At 34.2% G+C, this 19870-nt stretch overlaps 2 protein-coding genes across 3 annotated transcripts in view; one reads left to right on the forward strand and one right to left on the reverse strand.

The window, feature by feature from the left end:
• Nucleotides 1-7437: 7437 nt before the first annotated feature.
• On the reverse strand, nt 7438-10318 carry LOC128215821 (uncharacterized). Its single transcript, XM_052922433.1, has 2 exons — nt 10129-10318; nt 7438-8756 (listed from the first exon to the last, which is right to left on the reverse strand). Exons 1-2 carry the CDS (start codon nt 10286-10288, stop codon nt 8554-8556), a joined length of 363 nt encoding a protein of 120 aa, XP_052778393.1. The 5' UTR covers nt 10289-10318; the 3' UTR covers nt 7438-8553.
• Nucleotides 10319-15352: 5034 nt separating this feature from the next.
• The window catches only part of LOC128216462 (uncharacterized), an 18548-nt gene continuing 14030 nt past the window's right edge, over nt 15353-19870 (forward strand). Inside the window, exons 1-2 of one of the 2 annotated variants that reach the window (XM_052923037.1) lie at nt 15517-15550; nt 18425-18440. Coding sequence is in view for 1 of the 2 variants with exons in the window: in XM_052923036.1 (XP_052778996.1) it covers nt 15494-15550 (57 nt within the window). In the remaining variant the exon portion in view is untranslated. Of the gene's footprint in view, nt 15551-18424; nt 18441-19870 lie in introns of both variants that reach the window. The other variant, XM_052923036.1, reaches the window with a different exon arrangement.

The following is a 19870-nucleotide window of genomic DNA, read 5'->3' on the forward strand; positions in this document are numbered from 1 at the left end:
AGTAGAGCTAGGGCAGAACGGTATCCGCCAGGAAGAACTCGATCAAAACGGTATCAGGCAGGTAGAGCTAAATTATATCGGCAACCAGTAGGAACAGCTAAATCAGGACGGTTACCAGAAGGTAGAGCTGGATTACAACGGTCACCAGCAGGAAGAGCTCTATCAGAACAGTAACCGCCATGAGACCTCGATCAGACCTGTAACAGGTAGGTAGCGCTATTTCTGAACGGTGACCAGCAGGAAGAGCTCGATCAGATAGAAAACCGGCAATAAGTGCTGGATAAGACCTATTATTAGTAGGTAGAGCTGGATCAGAACGGTAACTAGCAGGTTGACTTCGATCAGAACATCGACCAGTATGTCTAGCTCGATCAGAACGATAACCAGCAGGAAGAAAACGATCAAATTGTAGGGTCCCGGCTTCCAAAAAAAATCTATTCTTTGTTATATGTATAGTTTCTCCAATTCACCAGTTTATTTTGAATTTTCACTTTGTCTGTTGATTAAACACCAGAAAATCATATCAAGATATTTTCGTTCTTCTCCTATCATCATGTCTTTACATTCACTATCTATAACATCCATGTGAAACAGTCATGGTCGAATCTCTGGGGTCATCTCTAAATCCATCCACCCAAGAAACAGGTCCTGCACTGCAAAATATCATTTAAACCCACATTAATGTCTTCAAATATGATAAAAATCATTTGTAAACATGAAAATACATACAGTATAAGAATGCAATGTACACATCATCAAATGCTATTTCAGTGGGGGACAATCATTTTTTAAAGAACTACGTGAAGTGACCCAGACGCATTTCGATGTGGGCCGACACCGTAGGTAGAGCTCGCTAAGAACGGTAACAAATTGGTACAATCAAAATCTTTATTTCCTCCTAAAAGGAGATATGCATACATATGTACAAATATATATATATATCTAATTTCTAAAGCATTTCAAAGAAACATATCAGCAATGTGTAATTACAAATAAATAATAATAATAATAACTATTACAAATAACGTGTGACCATACATAATCCCAATTAGTGGGCATCGTCATCATACAGCAATACAATATGTTCGTAACAATTTACACACATGCCAGTCACTAATAAATTGGAACGATATCAGGAGAAAGTCCTTATTGTCATTATTGTCAAGCAGTGGCGCTAAAGGTGCACCCATCAGTTTCATAGTAAACATGGATTCGTCCAATTGAAGTATTTCTGATACAAACTCAATGCCGAAACATGAAATAGCGCACACATATTTAGTTCGCAATTCAGTTGTTGCTGCACATTCGCTGACTAGGTGAACAATTTTGTCCGTGGTTTGGACATTACAGATTTGACAAAGTGTTAGAGAGTCAAGTCGACAGCTGCGACACCATTGTTTTACAACCTCGTGCATAATGTTTCTCTGAGCAGCACGACAACACGTCCTGCACACAATTGACGGAGAGATAGTTGGTTGTAAAATTCTGAAGCGAGCAAAGTCAGAGTCTGTCATAATTCTGTATCTCCACATTTCAGTCTCGTATCTATACACTAATTGCTTGACAGTTCTTTTCCATACATACTTACTCGGCAATGTTGTCGGATCTACTAAAACATTGTTAATAACAGAATGAAGATCGTATTTACAGAGTGTGTTACAAATATCTGGAATAAAACCATACTTTATGGTAGTGTTACAAGATATGAATGACAAATATCTGCGTATAAAAATATTTCGACATGTACTTTTACAATCAAGGCTTAATATCTTGTGTAAAAACACAAGTTTCCTAATAATCACATCGCAGGTAAGCTTTTGCAGTCCAACCATTGCTTCACACATATCTGATCTTGTCGAAATATGAAAACCGTGTATTTTTTTTAACAATGAAATGCTGAAATTTGTCAATAGTATACATGTTATGCGCAGTAAGATTACACCATAATTCACAACCATAAAGAGCTATAGGCTTGATTATTTTCTTGTAAAGATCGGCGCTTACCAAAGGGTTTTACTCCAAAAGGGTGGACACCCTGTGCAGCCATAGAAAAAAATGCATTTTTAGCCTTTTGCAGTCTTTCCTGAATTCTTAACGAAAACTTTAAATTGGAATCCTGTCTAATTCCTAAGTGGTTTACATTGTCTGCTTGATCTATACATATATCTCCATAAAGGATTCCTACAACTGGTATCGTCCTTTTACTTGTAAAGGCCACAACGCTTGATTTGGCTACGCTTATATCAATTTTCCAGTCTTTGCAATAAAAGTACACAATGTCTATTAACTTCTGGAGGTAAAGGGGGGTAACTGCAATCAGTGCTATATCGTCCGCGAATGATGGGTTACCTGCCTTGACTGAAAGATATTCAGTTCGATATTTTAAATCTTAAACGTTTGTTTTGTATAAACATATTAACAACATCTTATCAACACACGTATCATATTATTACTTAATCATAATATGACTCGAAAAATAAACGTCATGGTCAGACTTTCAATTCATTTTGTGACTCTCAAAATACAATAAACGGAAATTTATTTTACGTTTGTATGTCATACGATAGTTAATAAGATAACGTCCGTATAAAATATAAGTGTACGGCACCGATGTACACTATGGATGGTAATTATAAACATACTTGATCAATTTAAATTGCTTCAACTCTTTCGTTAAAATTAAAATTGAAAGGAAGACACTGTTGCCGGATTGGACGTCTTCCAGCACCAAGCATGGGTTGACATACATGGCAGTGCCAATACCGTCCTTTCAAACTGTCGCGGGCATTCTTCACAATCCAATGGTGAAGCCAGAAGTGCCGTTGAAGGTTACACCAACACTTTAGACCTAGATCCGGATAAAACGAAAACGGACGGTATTCGATCCCGCACTCGCCCCTTGCCATGATGAGCAGTTCCAGAGCTGGCTTAAGTACGTAGACAACCTTGCAGGACCTTACTGACCCGTTTTTCCTCGGGATAACACTAACTTGCGATGAAAAGCGAGAATCCAAACAGCCAGCAGACAAACCTGCAAAAAAGAATCCTATTTAACTGCATGATGCTATGGCCTCCATTGAAAGGAATATTGTCGCAGCCATGGAGGCGCAAACGGCAGCATTTATGTCCGGGTTTAGTAGATAGGTTAAGCTTAAGATGAAAACACCAAAGACTTTTGCCGAATCGAGTGCAAGGTCAGCCATCTGGACCAGAGGATGACGGATTCCAGACTGAGCCTTGAGGAAGATAGTAGAAGACCAATGAAAAGCGTGGTCATCAAAACATGCTTTAAGATCTTAAATGTTGAATTATAGCTTCCTGCGATATGTTAAAATGCAATTGTTTTCCTTATCGCTGTAGCGACGTTTTTTCCATATTTCTTACATTTATTGATCATAAGTTTTTTCTGTACTAGCACAATGTCAGCCATTTTGTTATACCGCGCATCTTCCCCTGTTTTAAGGCCAAGAACACTCATATATAAGGTGACTAATCCTATGAATTGTTTATGTTTATATTCCAAAACTTAAAGCTATGTTAGAGCCTTTCTTATCACCAGTAGCGTTCTTTTTCAAGATGGATGCCATTAATGTCTTAAAACGTTCTTTTTGTGGCGGTCACATGACTGCCACTCAATCTGTTGGCACTGCCATCATTTTGTTGGCGCAGCAAACGTTTTTGGTGGCTTTCCATCATTTCTTTTCATGGCAGAAGCGTTCCGTCAACCTACGGTTGCAGTGCGAGTGTAAAAACGCAACGATGTTTTTTGGTAAGCAGTCTGAGTCAAGCATTTGTTTAGAGCAGAACCACGTCGCGTTTGATAAGGTAATAAAGCTGAGTTTAAACTGAAATAATAACGATAGTAACATTGTAGTACTGTTTGATATAATAAATACTCAGTAAGCATATAACTTAAAAGTGGCCTTGTATAAATTAAACATTATTTGTATTTATACAAACGTTAAACTTTGATAAAATTGATATAGCCCTATAACATGTACAGAACATGCATGTATTAAAGATTACAATGGCATATAACTATATTGAGCAAGTAGGGTGACTTGTCTGTGTTATCTCCCTTAGATTGCCATACCAGAACAATATTGAAATCGCATTATACTGCATGAAATAACATCGAGGTTAATATAACAAAAATGCTATATTATAATTATATAATTTAATACGGTATTTAGTACTATTTACGGAACGTGCGCACCAGCGAAGGACGTAGTTTGTATCGACCCTTAATATTCTAAATAAAATGCATATTATTACTGTATGAACACATCTACTTAGTTAGAGTGTTGTTTCAATTAATATAATAACACTGAATAACTTACAAACTGTTTTCAATACGTGGTTGGAATTAGTACTGTCTATATGTGTATGTTTATGTCTTTAGACCTTGCGGTCAAGGATAACCTGTGAAAGTGCAAGCACTTATTGCCAACGGGGTCCTTTGTTTTTTGCTGAAGGGACAGCAAGCGGAAAGGACAGTGGTGGGATACAAGGAATTCCGGGTGCGATACCCTAGCTCTTTTTCGAAGAGACCCCTTGGCTCTTTCGCGTGCTCGGTGTAAAGCACCGATACACGGGGTACATCTTTCCTGGGTTAAACCAGTAGGGAGTACACCACTTGTCCAAGCACTACCCTTAAGGTATTAAAGTCAACATATTAACCAAGATTCTATGGCTTGCTATCAAATCCACATTAAAGTTGCCATCTTATGAACGTATCTAAATAAAGTGTTCTTTAATTGCTCTGTTTAAAACCGCATTACACCATATGTTACATTTTGTAACACCGGCTCATTAATCATTTAAACATTTCATGTCAAAAGTCGATCAGAGGATACCTGATTTCGATTTGCAGTACTCTAGTAAGAAGCCCTCTTTTAAGAACACCTTATGTTTTACCACTTTTATGCCTTATTGAACCAATTTAATATCCGCTAAAATGAAATATTGTTTATGACTTTGCATAATTATTCACCATCTTGTTAGGTAGGGAGTACACCACTTGTCCAAGCACTACCCTTGTAAATTAGCTAAATCTCAATTTAACAGACACAACCATGTTCTCTTACTGTCACATTATGACTGAATAAAAAAAAATAATATTTTTCGTGATCCATTCACTTCCCACCCGTGTACACTCGATTATTATCGACTATACGAAATTGTCCATTTGGTATATTTTGATTGAGACCAAGTCGTGGTGATCTTACAGCGTTTTATAATATTTATGTATATCTTATGTAATGGATGCACAATGAATAATGTTGTTTCAATGTTTTTTGCTTCACTGTTAAAAATCCTGTCCATCTTAAAAACATAAGAAAATAAATCACATTTTCAACAACATATACGTTTCTTTTGAGGCAAATAGACAAAAACGGCATTCTCTTTTAATATTTAAATGTCGCCCTTTTTCTATATGCGTGACTTAAACATCTAAAATTTGATAAAAGTATTTTATACTGGATCGGTATAGACATGGAAAGGTGAGTTTCCGGAGTGAGCGTTGAATTAAACGGTCTAAAATACAAGGCTTTTGGTGAGTTATTGATATCCGACATTGTCTTTTGGATGTTATTGTCCTTTAACCTATCGATAAACAGTTTCATAAACACATCTAATATCCCAAACCATGTTGCAGCAGTACACGCTTGACGCGCGTCGCCCATGTGGTACATCTGCTCTCGTCCAGGCGCCATAACATTTCAAAGCACTGTCGTGGGTTCCTACCACTGACAACAGTTTAATGTTTGGATCTATTTCTTTGCGTTCTAAACTTTGCCACAACTTGTCTTGAACACAATTGTCGAATGAAAAAGTCATCATATAAGACGTAGACACGCCCCCTCCGTTTACTTTAATATTTATTAACTATTTACAGTAGACTTAAAATATTGTCAGTTGTGGAGTAACCGCTGCGAAATCCGGAATTATATTGTTATGTTCAGCCTAAATTGTAAGTCTGTATAAAATCTGCATAAAACTTCGTCACCCAACATAAAAGGTGTTTAAACATGAAAAATCGGCCGTATAATACCCATGTAAGTGCAGTAGCGGTCGAAAAGATAAATAATGCAAATATTCAATAACAAATAGCTAAAACAGGTACAAGAATGGTAAACTTGGGCCGAAAACACAGTTTCAAGTCATGCAATTTTCTATTTTCACTTTGTAAACAATCAATCGTTCAGCTTATACATTCAATAACTTTTTTGTAAAGGCCTCTTGAAACATAGGTTAAAAAAACCGAGAGACGCTTACACGTGTGGTCTCCGGGTAGGCGTATTTACATTGCGAGAACTGTGATATAACTTACTTACCAGGTGAAAATACATCCTTGAAACACCGAAATTCCTTTCAACGCCGCCATTTTATTCGGCTTCACACAATTTCCCTCATTTAAAATTCGGCGAACACATTTCACGTTGGACCCCCTGTTTTTTAGCAAACGTTCTCATGCTTAACACATTTTACGACCAATGTATTTGTTTATATTTTCGAAAATTTGCATTAGGCCCGTTGAACACTTCTGATTAACCTTCCCACTGATAAAAGAATAAATTGTGCTTAAATGTTTCTTAAAACCATATGACTACTTTTGGTGCAGTGTAAATCGCCCCTCAATTCAGACCGACAGGACCTTTGTGACAAAAAAAATAAATATAATTCATATTTTTGCTTGAGGAAAACTCTTATAAGCGAGGAAGATATCATATTCTATGTTGCATGTTATCCTCTTCCAAACAACCATATAAGGATAATGAATGGACAAGATTAAGCAGTAATATTTGTATCCGTATTCTTTTTTTCACATTCACCAAATTGATTAAGATATGCAATGAAACAAAAATATAATAGCACACAAAATGCATGGTTACTATCCAAAATAAATAGTAGATGTAGGAAAATATTTGAAAATGCATTTAAGAAACACATTATAAGTTCATAGTATTCCACGAGTGTTATTTATTAGAACTCCCATATTGATTGGCACTAAATTTCATTATATATAAAAGCAACATTAACACAATTAAAAAAGATATTTTATCTGTTTTATTTTACAACTGTTACTGTGGTTGGTCATTGTGTTTAAAATATAGCAATATTTCAGCAATCCTCATCAACATCGATTTAAAATTTAGCACAAGCACCTGCAGTATTGTCACGTGGTAGTACTGCGATACAGTAGTAATTAGTGATGAAACGATTATCGAGTACAATCGATATATCGTCGCTGACAATGTAATGTCGGCGACAATAGATAGTCATTGTCCAAAATCGATGTCGCTAATATTACTTCCGGTATTAAAGTATGTTTTTGTAATGCGGTAACTTACATGTACTTGATGCGTTGTGCATCATTTTGCATCTGATAAATGTGTTTTGTTGTAATGTTCGTTCGAGAAGTTATTAAAGTCATTACAAGTTCATGGACATTTATTAACTGCTTCAATAAGCATGACTATAGTATTTCACTTACTGACTCCGTATTAAACAAATTAAATGATCATGATGATACTATGTATAAGAATGTATTCCCAAAGTATATTATGAACTTTCGATTATGGCCTGATAGTAAATCGAAATGCTTCGTCCGATTCGATTCGATTATCGATAGCAATTGGAGTCCGATTTTCAAACACTAGTAGTAATGCCAGTGACGCATGCGCGCACTTTATGTTTTAACTCAGTCGCGTTAGTAAATCTGTTCAAAGTGAAACAGTATTTGAACATTTGAAGTTAAAACATTTAAAGCATGTTGCAACCTTTCTGTAACTTGGATTTCCTTCTGTTCAGCAATTTACAATACTGGCTAGGAAAAATTGATATTTGAAAACCGATGAGGGAGTCCTTTTATACAAACTTAAAATTTATGCACACATTTTGGACACAACAAAATACAACATAATCCGAATACATTCTGGTTAAATATTCGCAGTGAAAGTTTAAAGATCAATCTAAAATGAAAATAATCAGACATATGAAACAGTAATTTTAGACCAAAAAACGGTAAAAAGGAAGTCATGTTTGATTCAAGAGCAATATGATTATTAAACACGGACACAAAACGCGCTATATTTTTAACGGTGTTTAGGAACTATGAACATGTATATAAAACTGATCATGTCTTGTTAATTATATCTCTTTGAAGCAGTTTTGTTTGAAAAGTTGAAAATTAAGAGAACAACAACAATATATTAACACAGTTTAAAATGAAAATGTTATTTGCAAATATAAAGAGACCAGTCAAGCCATTTATTTTAAATAAGCTTTTTTTACAACTTGTATATACCAGTTCGAAAAAGTGATTGTATGATAAGATAAAATTTCCAAGAGTCTAAAATGGCACGCGTTTTCAACTTCATAACAAGAAAAAAGTAATGAATATAGTTCGAAGAAAATGGACATGGTTCAACGTCATATATATAAAATGCACTATTGATATACGTGTGCTTGAGTTCAGTACTTGAAGCGGTTGGAGTTCAGTACTAGAAGCGGTTGGAGTTCAGTACTAGAAGCGGTTGGAGTTCAGTACTAGAAGCGGCGGGTGTAGCCTTCGACACATGCTTCGGTCCATATCTTTTTGTTCTCATGCCTTTCGCAGCAATGCTTGTTGCAAGTATGAGCAGCGAACCACCAACCATATTGGCAACATTTGTTTTGCACACATGAGGTTGAGTCCCTACTTTGCCATAGACATACTGTTTTGTACGTAGGAGTCGTCCTTCGATGTAATACTGTAACATGAATACACTATTTTATGATCTTTGATCACTTAATATGGCGGACAGTCATTTTAATTGACAACAAGTTAATAAATATGTTATTTCTTAATCTATTCGCTTCAGAAGAGATTTCCCTAGTAACACTTGATAGCGATGGATATTGTGTCTGAGGGAAAGACTGTAATGTGTATAATTCATGGACATTCCCAGGAAAAAGCGGAAAATGTCAACATAAGGATTGATTCTTTTTTCATGCGTTCACGTAGTGTGAACGCTCGGCCGCGATTTTGCAAATTTTCCAAGAAGCGCGAACGAGCTTCATCGAACTGCAAATTCACGGCCGAGCCGTTAACCAAATACACTCTGTTTTCCTTAAATCTTATCAAAACTGTTTTTACACTGCATATTCTTCGTTCATAAATTAAAACAGAAATGGGTGTTTAGAATATTTTCTTTTGCTTTTTTTCCCTTTTACTTCGTATTATTAGGTATTTGGTATTTATACTATATTAACTTTGCCATATCACGTAACTGTTTTGTGTAGATGTATTGCTCAGGCTGACTTGAGAACACACGATCACGAACAACATAGCAATGATAACACAATTATAAGTCTGTAGAATCAGGCAACATGGGGAATGAAGTTTTTTGGCAAAAGCATAAAGGGTTGTTTCTTGTAGATTTGTTAAACAATATGTCAAAATATTATAACTTTTATATTCAAGTTTAAAAACAACAACAATATAGCCGGTGTAGAGCCCGGTGCCTGAAACGATCATTATAAAATGAGGATCGAACATTATAAAGAAGTGTTATTTCAGATCGTTTGTGACGAAAGCCTATAGCTGAGCTTATATAATTACTCTCACTAGGCCTAAAAAAATATATTTGGTTCGGGTTACCCGACCCTACCTACGGAATAGGCGCCGACCCTACCGTTTGTATAGTCAATTTGAAAAAAAAATGAAAAACTAAAAAAAAAAAAAAAAAAATTAATATTATTTTTTTTTAATTGCATTTCAATTTGTAGTTTAAAACCTTATATGCTTACTTAGAAGATAACTTTAACACCATTCCGCTATGATGAAAATGACATTCTTATATAAACCTAATAAAAAAAGCCTACCTACCCTACCTATTTTTGAAAAAGATGTAACCCTAACCAAACAATGTTTTAAGCCCTAGAACCAGTATTGGTGTACATTGAGAAGCCATGAGAAAATTTCCCCTATTGAAAATCGTACCCACAATCCTTTGGATGAAATGTCAACACCTAAACTATAACATCACTCTAAGGTCATTCCGTCTGAAAACCATTTTAGTCGAACTAGACTGTGTTTCAGTGTCAATGCAAAGTAATCGAAATCAACGATTTGATACTTACTTTCGTCTATGACATCTCTCTCCTGTTCTAGCTCAGCCTCGCACTCTATGGCCTCCAGTACCGTTATCTTACGACCCTCACAGAAAGTCCAGACGGAAGGCGGAACCGCAAATGTCAATGCCTCTTGTTTGTAGCATGTGCTCGTGTCAGTTACCTTCATGTTTTTTAAATATAAGATATAAGCATTTGAAAGGAAAACATTATTATTTTTAAATCGGTATACATTTTATGCTGCTCATGTTTCCTAGCATTGTTTTTGAATAGTCTGACATTCTTAATATTCTATTAGATTATTACACGACATCGTGTTAAGTTTGCCTTGTAAACGAACCTTTCTTTCAAATGTAACAGTATATTTAAACAGACTCGCTCGTGTTGTTTTTGCACCAAAAATTACCATTCCCGGTAGTTCATCTGAAAACACACTTATATTATAATTATCTTGCTCTTTGATACCGAGGTTGCATACACGTAAATCATTCCCAAAAGTATTCAAATTGAATATTCACTGCAGGTAGCTAAATTATCCAGTTGAGCTTTTGTGAAGACATTTTATTTTTCAGTTCAAGGGCAGTTGTGAGACAGAATGTACTTGAGCGAAAAAGGCAATAATTTTATGAAATGAAATCTTAATTATTTCTTATATTTTCCCCCAAATTTCAAGATTTGAAAAAGGTCCTTATCTACTAAGGAAAAACCTAAGAATAGAATAGTTAAGGGAGATGAAAGGTTTTTTTTTTCTTGAGTCAAAATGTATGTTTGTGTAATGGTCATGCATGTTAAAAGGACACCAATGCTTTATTTATACTAAGTCTCGTATATTTAGTTTATATTAAATATACACAATCTACAAATAGAAATAGGCAGATATACTAATACTCGTCGACACGAAAGATATTGTAATAATTGTAACATGAGAACTATTGAGGATGAATACCATTTCCTTCTAGTTTGCCCTAAACACAGAGAACTGCGAAAAAAAGTATTTAAGCAATTTTTACTGAAGATGGCCAACATTAACAAAATTCGAAAACCTTATGATAACTAAATCGCCAAAATTACATCTAAATTTATCAATGTTTGTACAGAAGTCTTTAGATAAAACAACCCTCCAAAATGATCACTTAATAACCGTTTCTAGTTCTTTATTTTCTGCGACAAGCAAAATCATGTTTCAATCAATTTTCTTTTCACAAGTTTGATTATCGTTTTATTATGGCGCGGCAGTCAATCAACAGCGCAATCGTCATTATCGATTATCGAGTTATCACAACATCACAGGTGCAATATTTTACGACGCACAGGCTGTCAACACAAAGTTACACGCGATTCGCGAATTCCTAATACACAAAATCATTTTGACATATTTTAACAAATATACGTCCGGTTTTGTGAGATCAAATTACGTTGACAACTAACGAATTTTCTCGATTTTTTTTGTCCGGTATACGGAATTCCGGGGTTCCGGTTTTGTAGGGATTTTTTACATTGAAAATAGAAGGAGAAAACCAGGACTCTGAAAAATGTCCGGTATCCCGAGGATTCCGGTTTTGTGGAGATCCGGTTTTGTGAGTTTCCACTGTATATTTTTCATTTTGCAACAGAAGTGGAAATTAAATGTTTACTCTTCTTCCGTGTAAAAGTTTGTGTTCTTGTGTACTTGTACCACTGTATTTCATTGTATGTTATTTTTTGTATGGCTATGATGTTGCCACAACATTAATGCTAATTAAACTTATGTTTTGTTAACTATACATGTATGTCAGTATATTGACATATTGGCCAATAACATTAGTGCGTTTTACTTTGTTCTACTCACACCCTTTGAGACAATTGGCCACATGAAGTGAATTGAAATCTAACATAATTATCATGTTCTCTTCATTGTCGAAAGCCCACGTCCAAACCAATTCGGAATGAGTTACTCGTGGGCATGATATTTTCTTCATATACAATAAAGTTGATATTTAAACTAATATCTCATGTATGGTTTTCAAGGAGTGGGAACAAATGGCCTAGGTCGCATTAGCCAAGAACGATAAGGCATTGGACACGATTATTGATATATTTTTTGGATTTGAAATGGAAGTCATTGGTAACTAACACAGCCACGTTATCGGTCACATTTTCGTTATTTTAACATATTTTTTAAATGTCCTTAAGCCAGAATAAAAGTTACAAATAGTTGAGAAAATAATTTGTATATATGGCGTGTTTGATAATGATTCGGCTTGAATGTAACCACAATTGGGATACAGAGGACTGCTAGGGACCCATTCAGTCGACTTATATAAACACGATTTGGCTTTCTCAATACTTATTTTACCTTGGAAATATGTTATTTTGGGGTTGATCGTAACTAGAATAATAACACGGGTTGGAAAAAATAATGAAATTAAATTCAAAAGTGATACATCCGGATGGATAGGACTACAGCACACAAAGCTGACGTAAACATTTTATATGATCCTGTCAAGCACTGCATGCGCTTAAATAGGGCCATCGTATTGTTATATTGGAATTATATACGAATTGCAAAAATCATACTTGGTAAATCTAAACGAGATTCATCAACAAATCTATTTAAAGAACTAAAATGGCTAAACTTCTCGGATAGATGTAAATACCACGCAGCAGTATTAGTTTACAAGACGTTGAATAGCATGGCTCCATCATATATGTCAGAATTAGTAACAGTTTCAGACAATAATGTATATATGCTAAGATCAATGGCACACAAAGATATTGTTTTGCAAACTAGACCTCGTACTAATTATATGAAAGCATCGTTTACATATTACAGCAGAATTGTTTGGAATAATATACCTTTGGAAATACGAGAATCAAAAAACTTTAATACGTATAAAATAAAGGTCAAACAGTACCTCATAGGAAACTTGTGATTATACAAATTGTGATGTTTTATTCATAATTATATTTAACTGAGAGTATCTGTCTAATATTGATTCAACATCATCATCATGTCATCATATGCATCATTATCGTCAGCATCAACAGCATACTTATAATCATCATCATCATCGTCATCGTTGTTAGCATCGTCTTCATGTTTGTCTTATGATTATTTGCCATATTTTCATTCTGTTTCAGAGGGCCATATCGAAAATAAGATTCTGTAGTTTTGTACATGATCTTAATATGTCACCTTCTTAAAATAAAGATATTATTATTATTATATTGATATTTGTGTTACAAAAGAGATGAAATATAATTAAAAACGTTTAGTGATTCTATTAATGAAAAAATATGTAATAGCGCTGTCGATATTGGTCATATTTGCATTTTGACATTCAAATGCTTTTGAACTTGATTTTGAACTTTTTCAGTGCATCACTTATATCCTTAGGCCAAATAAAAAATAGGTGCGTTTCAAGTTACCCGACCTATCCTATTTTTTCCCGCCGACACTAACCTATTTTTCTCTGAGAAAAAAGGTAATTTGGGTACGAAAAGCATTTGTTACGAAATGTATACGAAAAGTTGACAATATTAGAGTTGGATTTCTGATTGTATTTACCGTAATTCACCTTAGAGTTCGGACACCTTAAAATAATTATTTTTGTTCGCTGTCCGAATTCATAGAAAATTATTAGTTTATTTACATGTATGTTAAACCTGCCTTTTTTCTTCATGTTTGCATTTTACCACTTATTAATTTATCCGTAGTTATCAACGGTTATAAACTTATTTATTACGCCTATAAGTGTAACTCCTTCATCAAGTTAATAAAAATCCCATTCAACACCATTTTATACATGAATTGAAATGAATAAACACCTTCTATCAGCTTCAGATCAAACAGTCACATTGTGTGACGTCACATAACTCACAGTTATACACACGAGGATCTCGTGGAGAGCTTGGACATTGTTATGCAGGATTAATGTGTCTGGGTGGTGTTTTCGATTGTAACTTCAGTATTGCATTTCTAACTTTAATTCATCACATTAAATAGTTACCTGTATCATTGAATGTGTTGACTTTTATTGTTCTATTGATGTTTCAATAAGTATAACTGTACGATTATTGCTTCATTAAGTCTATATTAAAAGTGGGGTACAAGTTTCAAAGTTTATTGGCGGATCACACTTCCTTTTCAACAGGCAATAAATCGTTTAGGATGGGTAGTAACTAATTAACTTGTCACAGTGATGTATACGGTTAGGTAATCTAGCCAGGCAAATACATTGTAAGGATAAAGATCAATAAGCTTTGTCTGTAAGACTTACAGAGCTGTGGGACCACTTTAGATGTCATTCATCGTAGGGCCTGACGCATTTGGGGTTCAAAATTACTACTTTGGCGATTATCCCACAAAAAGGTGGGAATAAAACTCCCCCTTTGGCATCAAAAATATGTTTCCGTCACACTAGGGGATGTGACGGGGTCAAGCCATAATGCAGCCACTACAGGGCGCAGGCAGACCTTTATAAACTCAACAACACACACACTGTGAGACTTAGTAACTATGAAAGTTATAATCGATGTCCTTTGGATGTCCGAAAATTAGGTACGCAAAATTGATTTTTGAAAATAATAATGGGTGTCCGAATTTTTAGTGTCCGAACTCTAAGATGAATTACGGGTAGTTTGCGCTTGTGTGGCAGGTATATTTCAATTCTTTAACTATATTTTCTTGTCAGATACAAATGTGTCGGATTCATTTGGATATTACTAAGTTGTTTTTGTAAAATCATAAAAAAAAACATTACATTGAAAAGTAACTGCATATTTAAAAAGAGAATTTCATCAGTTGGCACTTTCTACAGACCCTTGTGTAAGCAAATGAATAAAATATCTCAGCTCTTTGCCTTTAAAGTATTGACCTTGACGTTGATATTGAAGCGGTCAGTTATTTATGTTAACATAAAGAACAGTATGAGAAAGATATCTGCCATATATATTTGTTTTTAATCGACACTAGCATAACTTTCCATCAGACAGCCAAATATGCCCATGGACGAGGCCAACCCCGTTGTAAAACGGGTGTTCACACTTGCTGTGGATGATCTGAAACTATTTTCGTGCAAAACATATACGTGTCCCTATATTCTACTTTGACATGCGAATCATGATTTGTTTTGAAACCATGATGTATGACTTATATTTGCTATACGCGTTTTAAGTGGGATGGGATTTGAATTTCATATTCACCAGTTTATTCAAATAATATGATGCACATAATTTGCTTGATAACGTGGAATGCTTATTTGAATTCCACAATAACAACTTCTTTCAAATGTTAAGATGCATACAATATGATTGATAACAAGGATGCTTAATTTAAACTTAACCCGCTATTTAACCATTGTTCGCAGCTTAAAAACTGAACCGTGCAGTATAAATGGTAATAGGATGTGAGACTGACAAGGAAGTAACCAGCTTATTTGCAGTAAAAGCGGTAAGGGTTTTTTTATCTTATTTTTTTGTATATTCTATTTCACACTTAAACCGTTTTTTCCCATATTGTGACATTGTAAATACAATTAATCATGAATATACGCCTTGCTGATCATAAGTTTGTTTTGCTAAAATATCTTTAGATGTAAGTTTTTTTTAAATAACAGAGACGAAAATATGTTTTTCGGTTTTAGCCACATAAAGAACTATTTATATAATCACTAGTGTCTAGTCTTTTGACAACTTAAGTACACGGATCTTCTCTTATTTCAAGATAACAAGACGCTATTGTGAAGAGATGAATTTCTTGAAATTGAGAAAGCTGGCATGTTTGGTATGAAAGATACATGGTCGCTGTATAAAACGGATACAATGTCGATGAATTAAGATATGGCAGTCTTGATAAGATATATGTTAATGGTTTTGGAGGTCATACAATTAAGATTTTCTCTTAAATAAAACAATCCCATCAAAATTGTATCGATATGATCATGTTATAATGGCTTAGCTGAAGCAATACCAATGAATATGCTACATATGAACAAAGGTAAATATATCTACATAGTATATATGCACTGTGCTGTTTGTGGAGTTTTGTGCGGTTCTTCCATGTTCCTTGTTTGTGATTTTGTCTTTGGCGTTTACCCAGTGCCATTAAACCGGCTTTATGTTTAAACTTTTTTGCAACTAAGCTTGTTTCTGTAGTTTTTAGGCTGTAGGCTGCTAGGCTTGCAGACTTTTATAACCGTATCTCTGAAATCGCATCGGCAGATCGACATAACATTTTTAACTTTTGGCGAATTAATGCGCGCACGGGCGTATCAACCCCAGTGCGGTTAGAACTGCGTTTGTCAACGACCTAATTTACATTAACATTAACATCGAAAATACCTAGTAAGCAATCTGCAATTATTGCTACGGATTCTGCATATTGATCAGCTTGCTAAAAGTAGCACCGTAGTGAGTCTTCAGTCTATGTTATGCGGTTAATATAGTTTGGAAACACTGCGTTTTTCGTAATATAACGCAATTGAAATATATTTTGATATCGGCGAGTTACAGAACGCAATATAGAAAAGCAGAATCCGCAAATAGTTGCAAAATGAACGCGTACTGAATCCAATAAATACATGTATTGTATACCTGTGTTTAGATTTTGCTTCGGTCAGGGACCGATAATATCTACATGTATAATGTAGTTAAGAATAGAATGTGGGTCATCGCATTCAGACAGGTTTATTCCCCGGAAATAAACTCTGAGAACTCGTTAAAAGACGGAAAAATATGGATCGTATTATGATGCTATAAAATGCTAAGCCGTATGCTAAGGCGTAAGATATCAAACCATAATGTTTTAATTGAAGTTATGATACTTCATATTATCCTACAATCAGTTTTTTCACAGTATAATTTCTTTGTTTTAAATTGCCTAAAACGGCTATTACTTGACATTTTTTATTGAGATTGTTAGTTTTTAATTGTGTTTGTAAAATGTGTGTCGCATAAAACCATTCTCTTGTGTAAGTACATACTACCTTTTAACCAGTTACTAAATGAATATTGTACACTTTTACAATTCAAATCAAACCGCGTAAAGCGTTGACAGGCTATCGACCTGCTACAATTTTTGTCATAGTGCCGAATGAAACGGAAAGTATGTGAATATTTCTAAGTTTGTCTCAGTAATTTCAGTCCAATATCTTGAGCATGTAGCATAATGCATATGCATATTTAAAAACAATACTGATATAAATCTGTTCATTTTGTCCACGAGTGACATATGTTGAGGGCATTACTAAGATAAATGTACATCAAACATACAGGGAAGAAATAGTATGTGGGTGATTCGACCCAGAGGTATTTGGCGTTGTAGAAAGAAGTCTTAAACATAAACCTAATTAATATGTCCAATGAATTTTGTTGGGATGCATTTGGTTAAACCTGCATACCCTGTTAGTAAATTAAATACGCCTCAAGTCGAGTTTGAAGTGTAGAGTAGATTTGACTAAAAAATCATTAATGCTTTATCCGTGAAAGTGCATTGTTTATGAAACAAAAGCTCCAGATAAGGTTTTATATGATTTTGAGTATTACTCCATACCATATAAGTAACTATTTGGCGTATTCCACATTTCATGTGACTTATACTTCATGATCTCATTGAGAATCAACATTAAACCTAAACGTTTTTGCGAAGGAAACTATGAGCGAGCATATACTATCTTTAGATGTTTATGTTAATACATATATTTTGCAATTACATGACTATACTCACAAAATGTTACCGGTCAAAAGCCATTCAACGGTTTAAGCGCTTTGATTCACATCAGTATTTACATTGTTCATAGATGTTCAACAGTAGAATGATATCACGTTTATTAACTTTTGTTTCGTTAGCCAAGGTCATAAATACGATAATCAAACTTTTATTTTCATAAATCAGTATCATTTATTATTTTGGACATACATTTTGATAATAGTTGTATGTTGACTTGTAAAACAATTCACTGTTGTACTTGTATATAATTTTTTATGTGTAAAATTATAACTTTCATTATTTTTAAAACAGTCATGTCCAGTATTCATATATATTAACATATATAAAACTCACATGCAAATTATGATATTTACGGTTGTGAGCATTGATATCATATCTTTCTAAATATTTATATGAAACACTGTACAGAAATAAGCTTAGTAGCTGAAAGTTTAAACATAAAACCCATTTAATGACACGGGGAAAACGCCAAAGACGTAGAACACAAAATAAACAACCAGAAACATGGTACAACAACACAAAACTCCACAAACAACACAGTGTATATATACTATATAAAAAACTACGTGTGTTTATCAAGGATTGTTTATATAATAGGTGCCGCCTTGGAACGGTCAGTAAAATGTTAATTTACTGGGAGATTTATACTGTTCTTCCATGCTTCTTGTTTGTGATTTTTTGTTTTTGTGTTCTATGTCTTTGGCGTTTACCCAGTGCCATTAAACCGGGTATAAGTTACTTTTTGCTACTGAGCTTGTTTCTGTAGTTTTTCAAATAAGTATTAACTAGTTTGTGTGCACAACTTCACTCTTATCTCAACAATCAAGAATAAAATCAAATCATGATAAGGGATCCCGACTCTATCTGCAGACGAATGAATAAATTGCAGAGTACCTATTGCAAAAACTTTTCAAATATACGATGCAGGTATTGTTTGAAACTATGAACATCACACACAGTTTGCCTTAGCAAATAAAAGGTTTGAAACCGTGTGATCATAGAGTTTCATAATGAAAAGCACCATTGTACTAAAATTGAGAATAAACTAAGAAATCATTATTAAAAATAAAAGCACGACACATATTTGCAAAAATCTTTTTCCAAAATGATTACCTAAGTAAAATTTGAAAGAACGAAACGTCACACGCTGGAACATTCATAGTAAACCAAAAACGGTTTTAAAGATAACACGAATCTGCACAATTTTAATGAAATCAAAACTCTGAACGTTTAGTTATGTTAGGACGCCATATTGAACATTATATTTTCTATGAGGAATTTATCATGAAAAACAAGAAGGCAAGTACTTTTTAAAGTATTCTCGCTATATCCACGGTTAAAACAAAATAAAAGCAATTCATTGAGTCAATCTGCCCAACTAGCTGCTAAAAACATTTTAATTTTACGAATTTTCCTTTTTACATCACCATTAAAATCTGGATGAGCAATACTTTTAGCAATCGGCGATTTAAGACTACTATTATACTTTGATATAATAGTATAATGACCATTAACAAACTTTTCCTTAATTTATGACATCTGAAACCCTGTTTTAGAAGTTTTTCCGTCATAAATTTACTGCGAGAGCTAAATATTTTGACATATGTAAGTATTCTAGCGAATCTTATCAACTGTGCAATAAAACACCATATGATGGTGAACTAGGAACATCTCCGTCTAAAGGGTAATAAATTATTTTGAAATTAAAATCATCACGTTTATCATAAAGATTGATATTCAATTTATCTTTCCTGACTTCGAATTGCAGATCAAAATAGGATGCTTTTAGATTGGATGTATTCGATTTATTAAGTTGCAATGGTGAAGGGTATATCGAGTTAATATTAACTGTAAATGCTTCATTTTAGGATTATTCTGAAATATAGAATAATTAGCCCTGGGTACATTTGACATCTGTATTTAATTAAAAAATAAACGTATGCTTTAAAAACGGATATGACGTGATGATCTAGCATTAAATGACTAGATGCTCAAATCGCGATCATAGAAACGTGCATATTAAGAACATAACATTGCCCCGAA

Source organism: Mya arenaria, chromosome 14, assembly GCF_026914265.1.
Source record: "Mya arenaria isolate MELC-2E11 chromosome 14, ASM2691426v1".
In the NCBI taxonomy this organism is placed as follows: Eukaryota; Metazoa; Mollusca; class Bivalvia; order Myida; family Myidae; genus Mya; species Mya arenaria.

Bases quoted from the DNA above. Each gene is read 5' to 3' on its own strand.
- LOC128215821 (XM_052922433.1), bottom strand. From the start codon at position 10,288: ATGAAGGTAACTGACACGAGCACATGCTACAAACAAGAGGCATTGACA. The intron at 8,757-10,128 runs GTAAGTATCAAA...TTCATGTTACAG, and splicing joins GAGAGATGTCATAGACGAAA to TATTACATCGAAGGACGACT.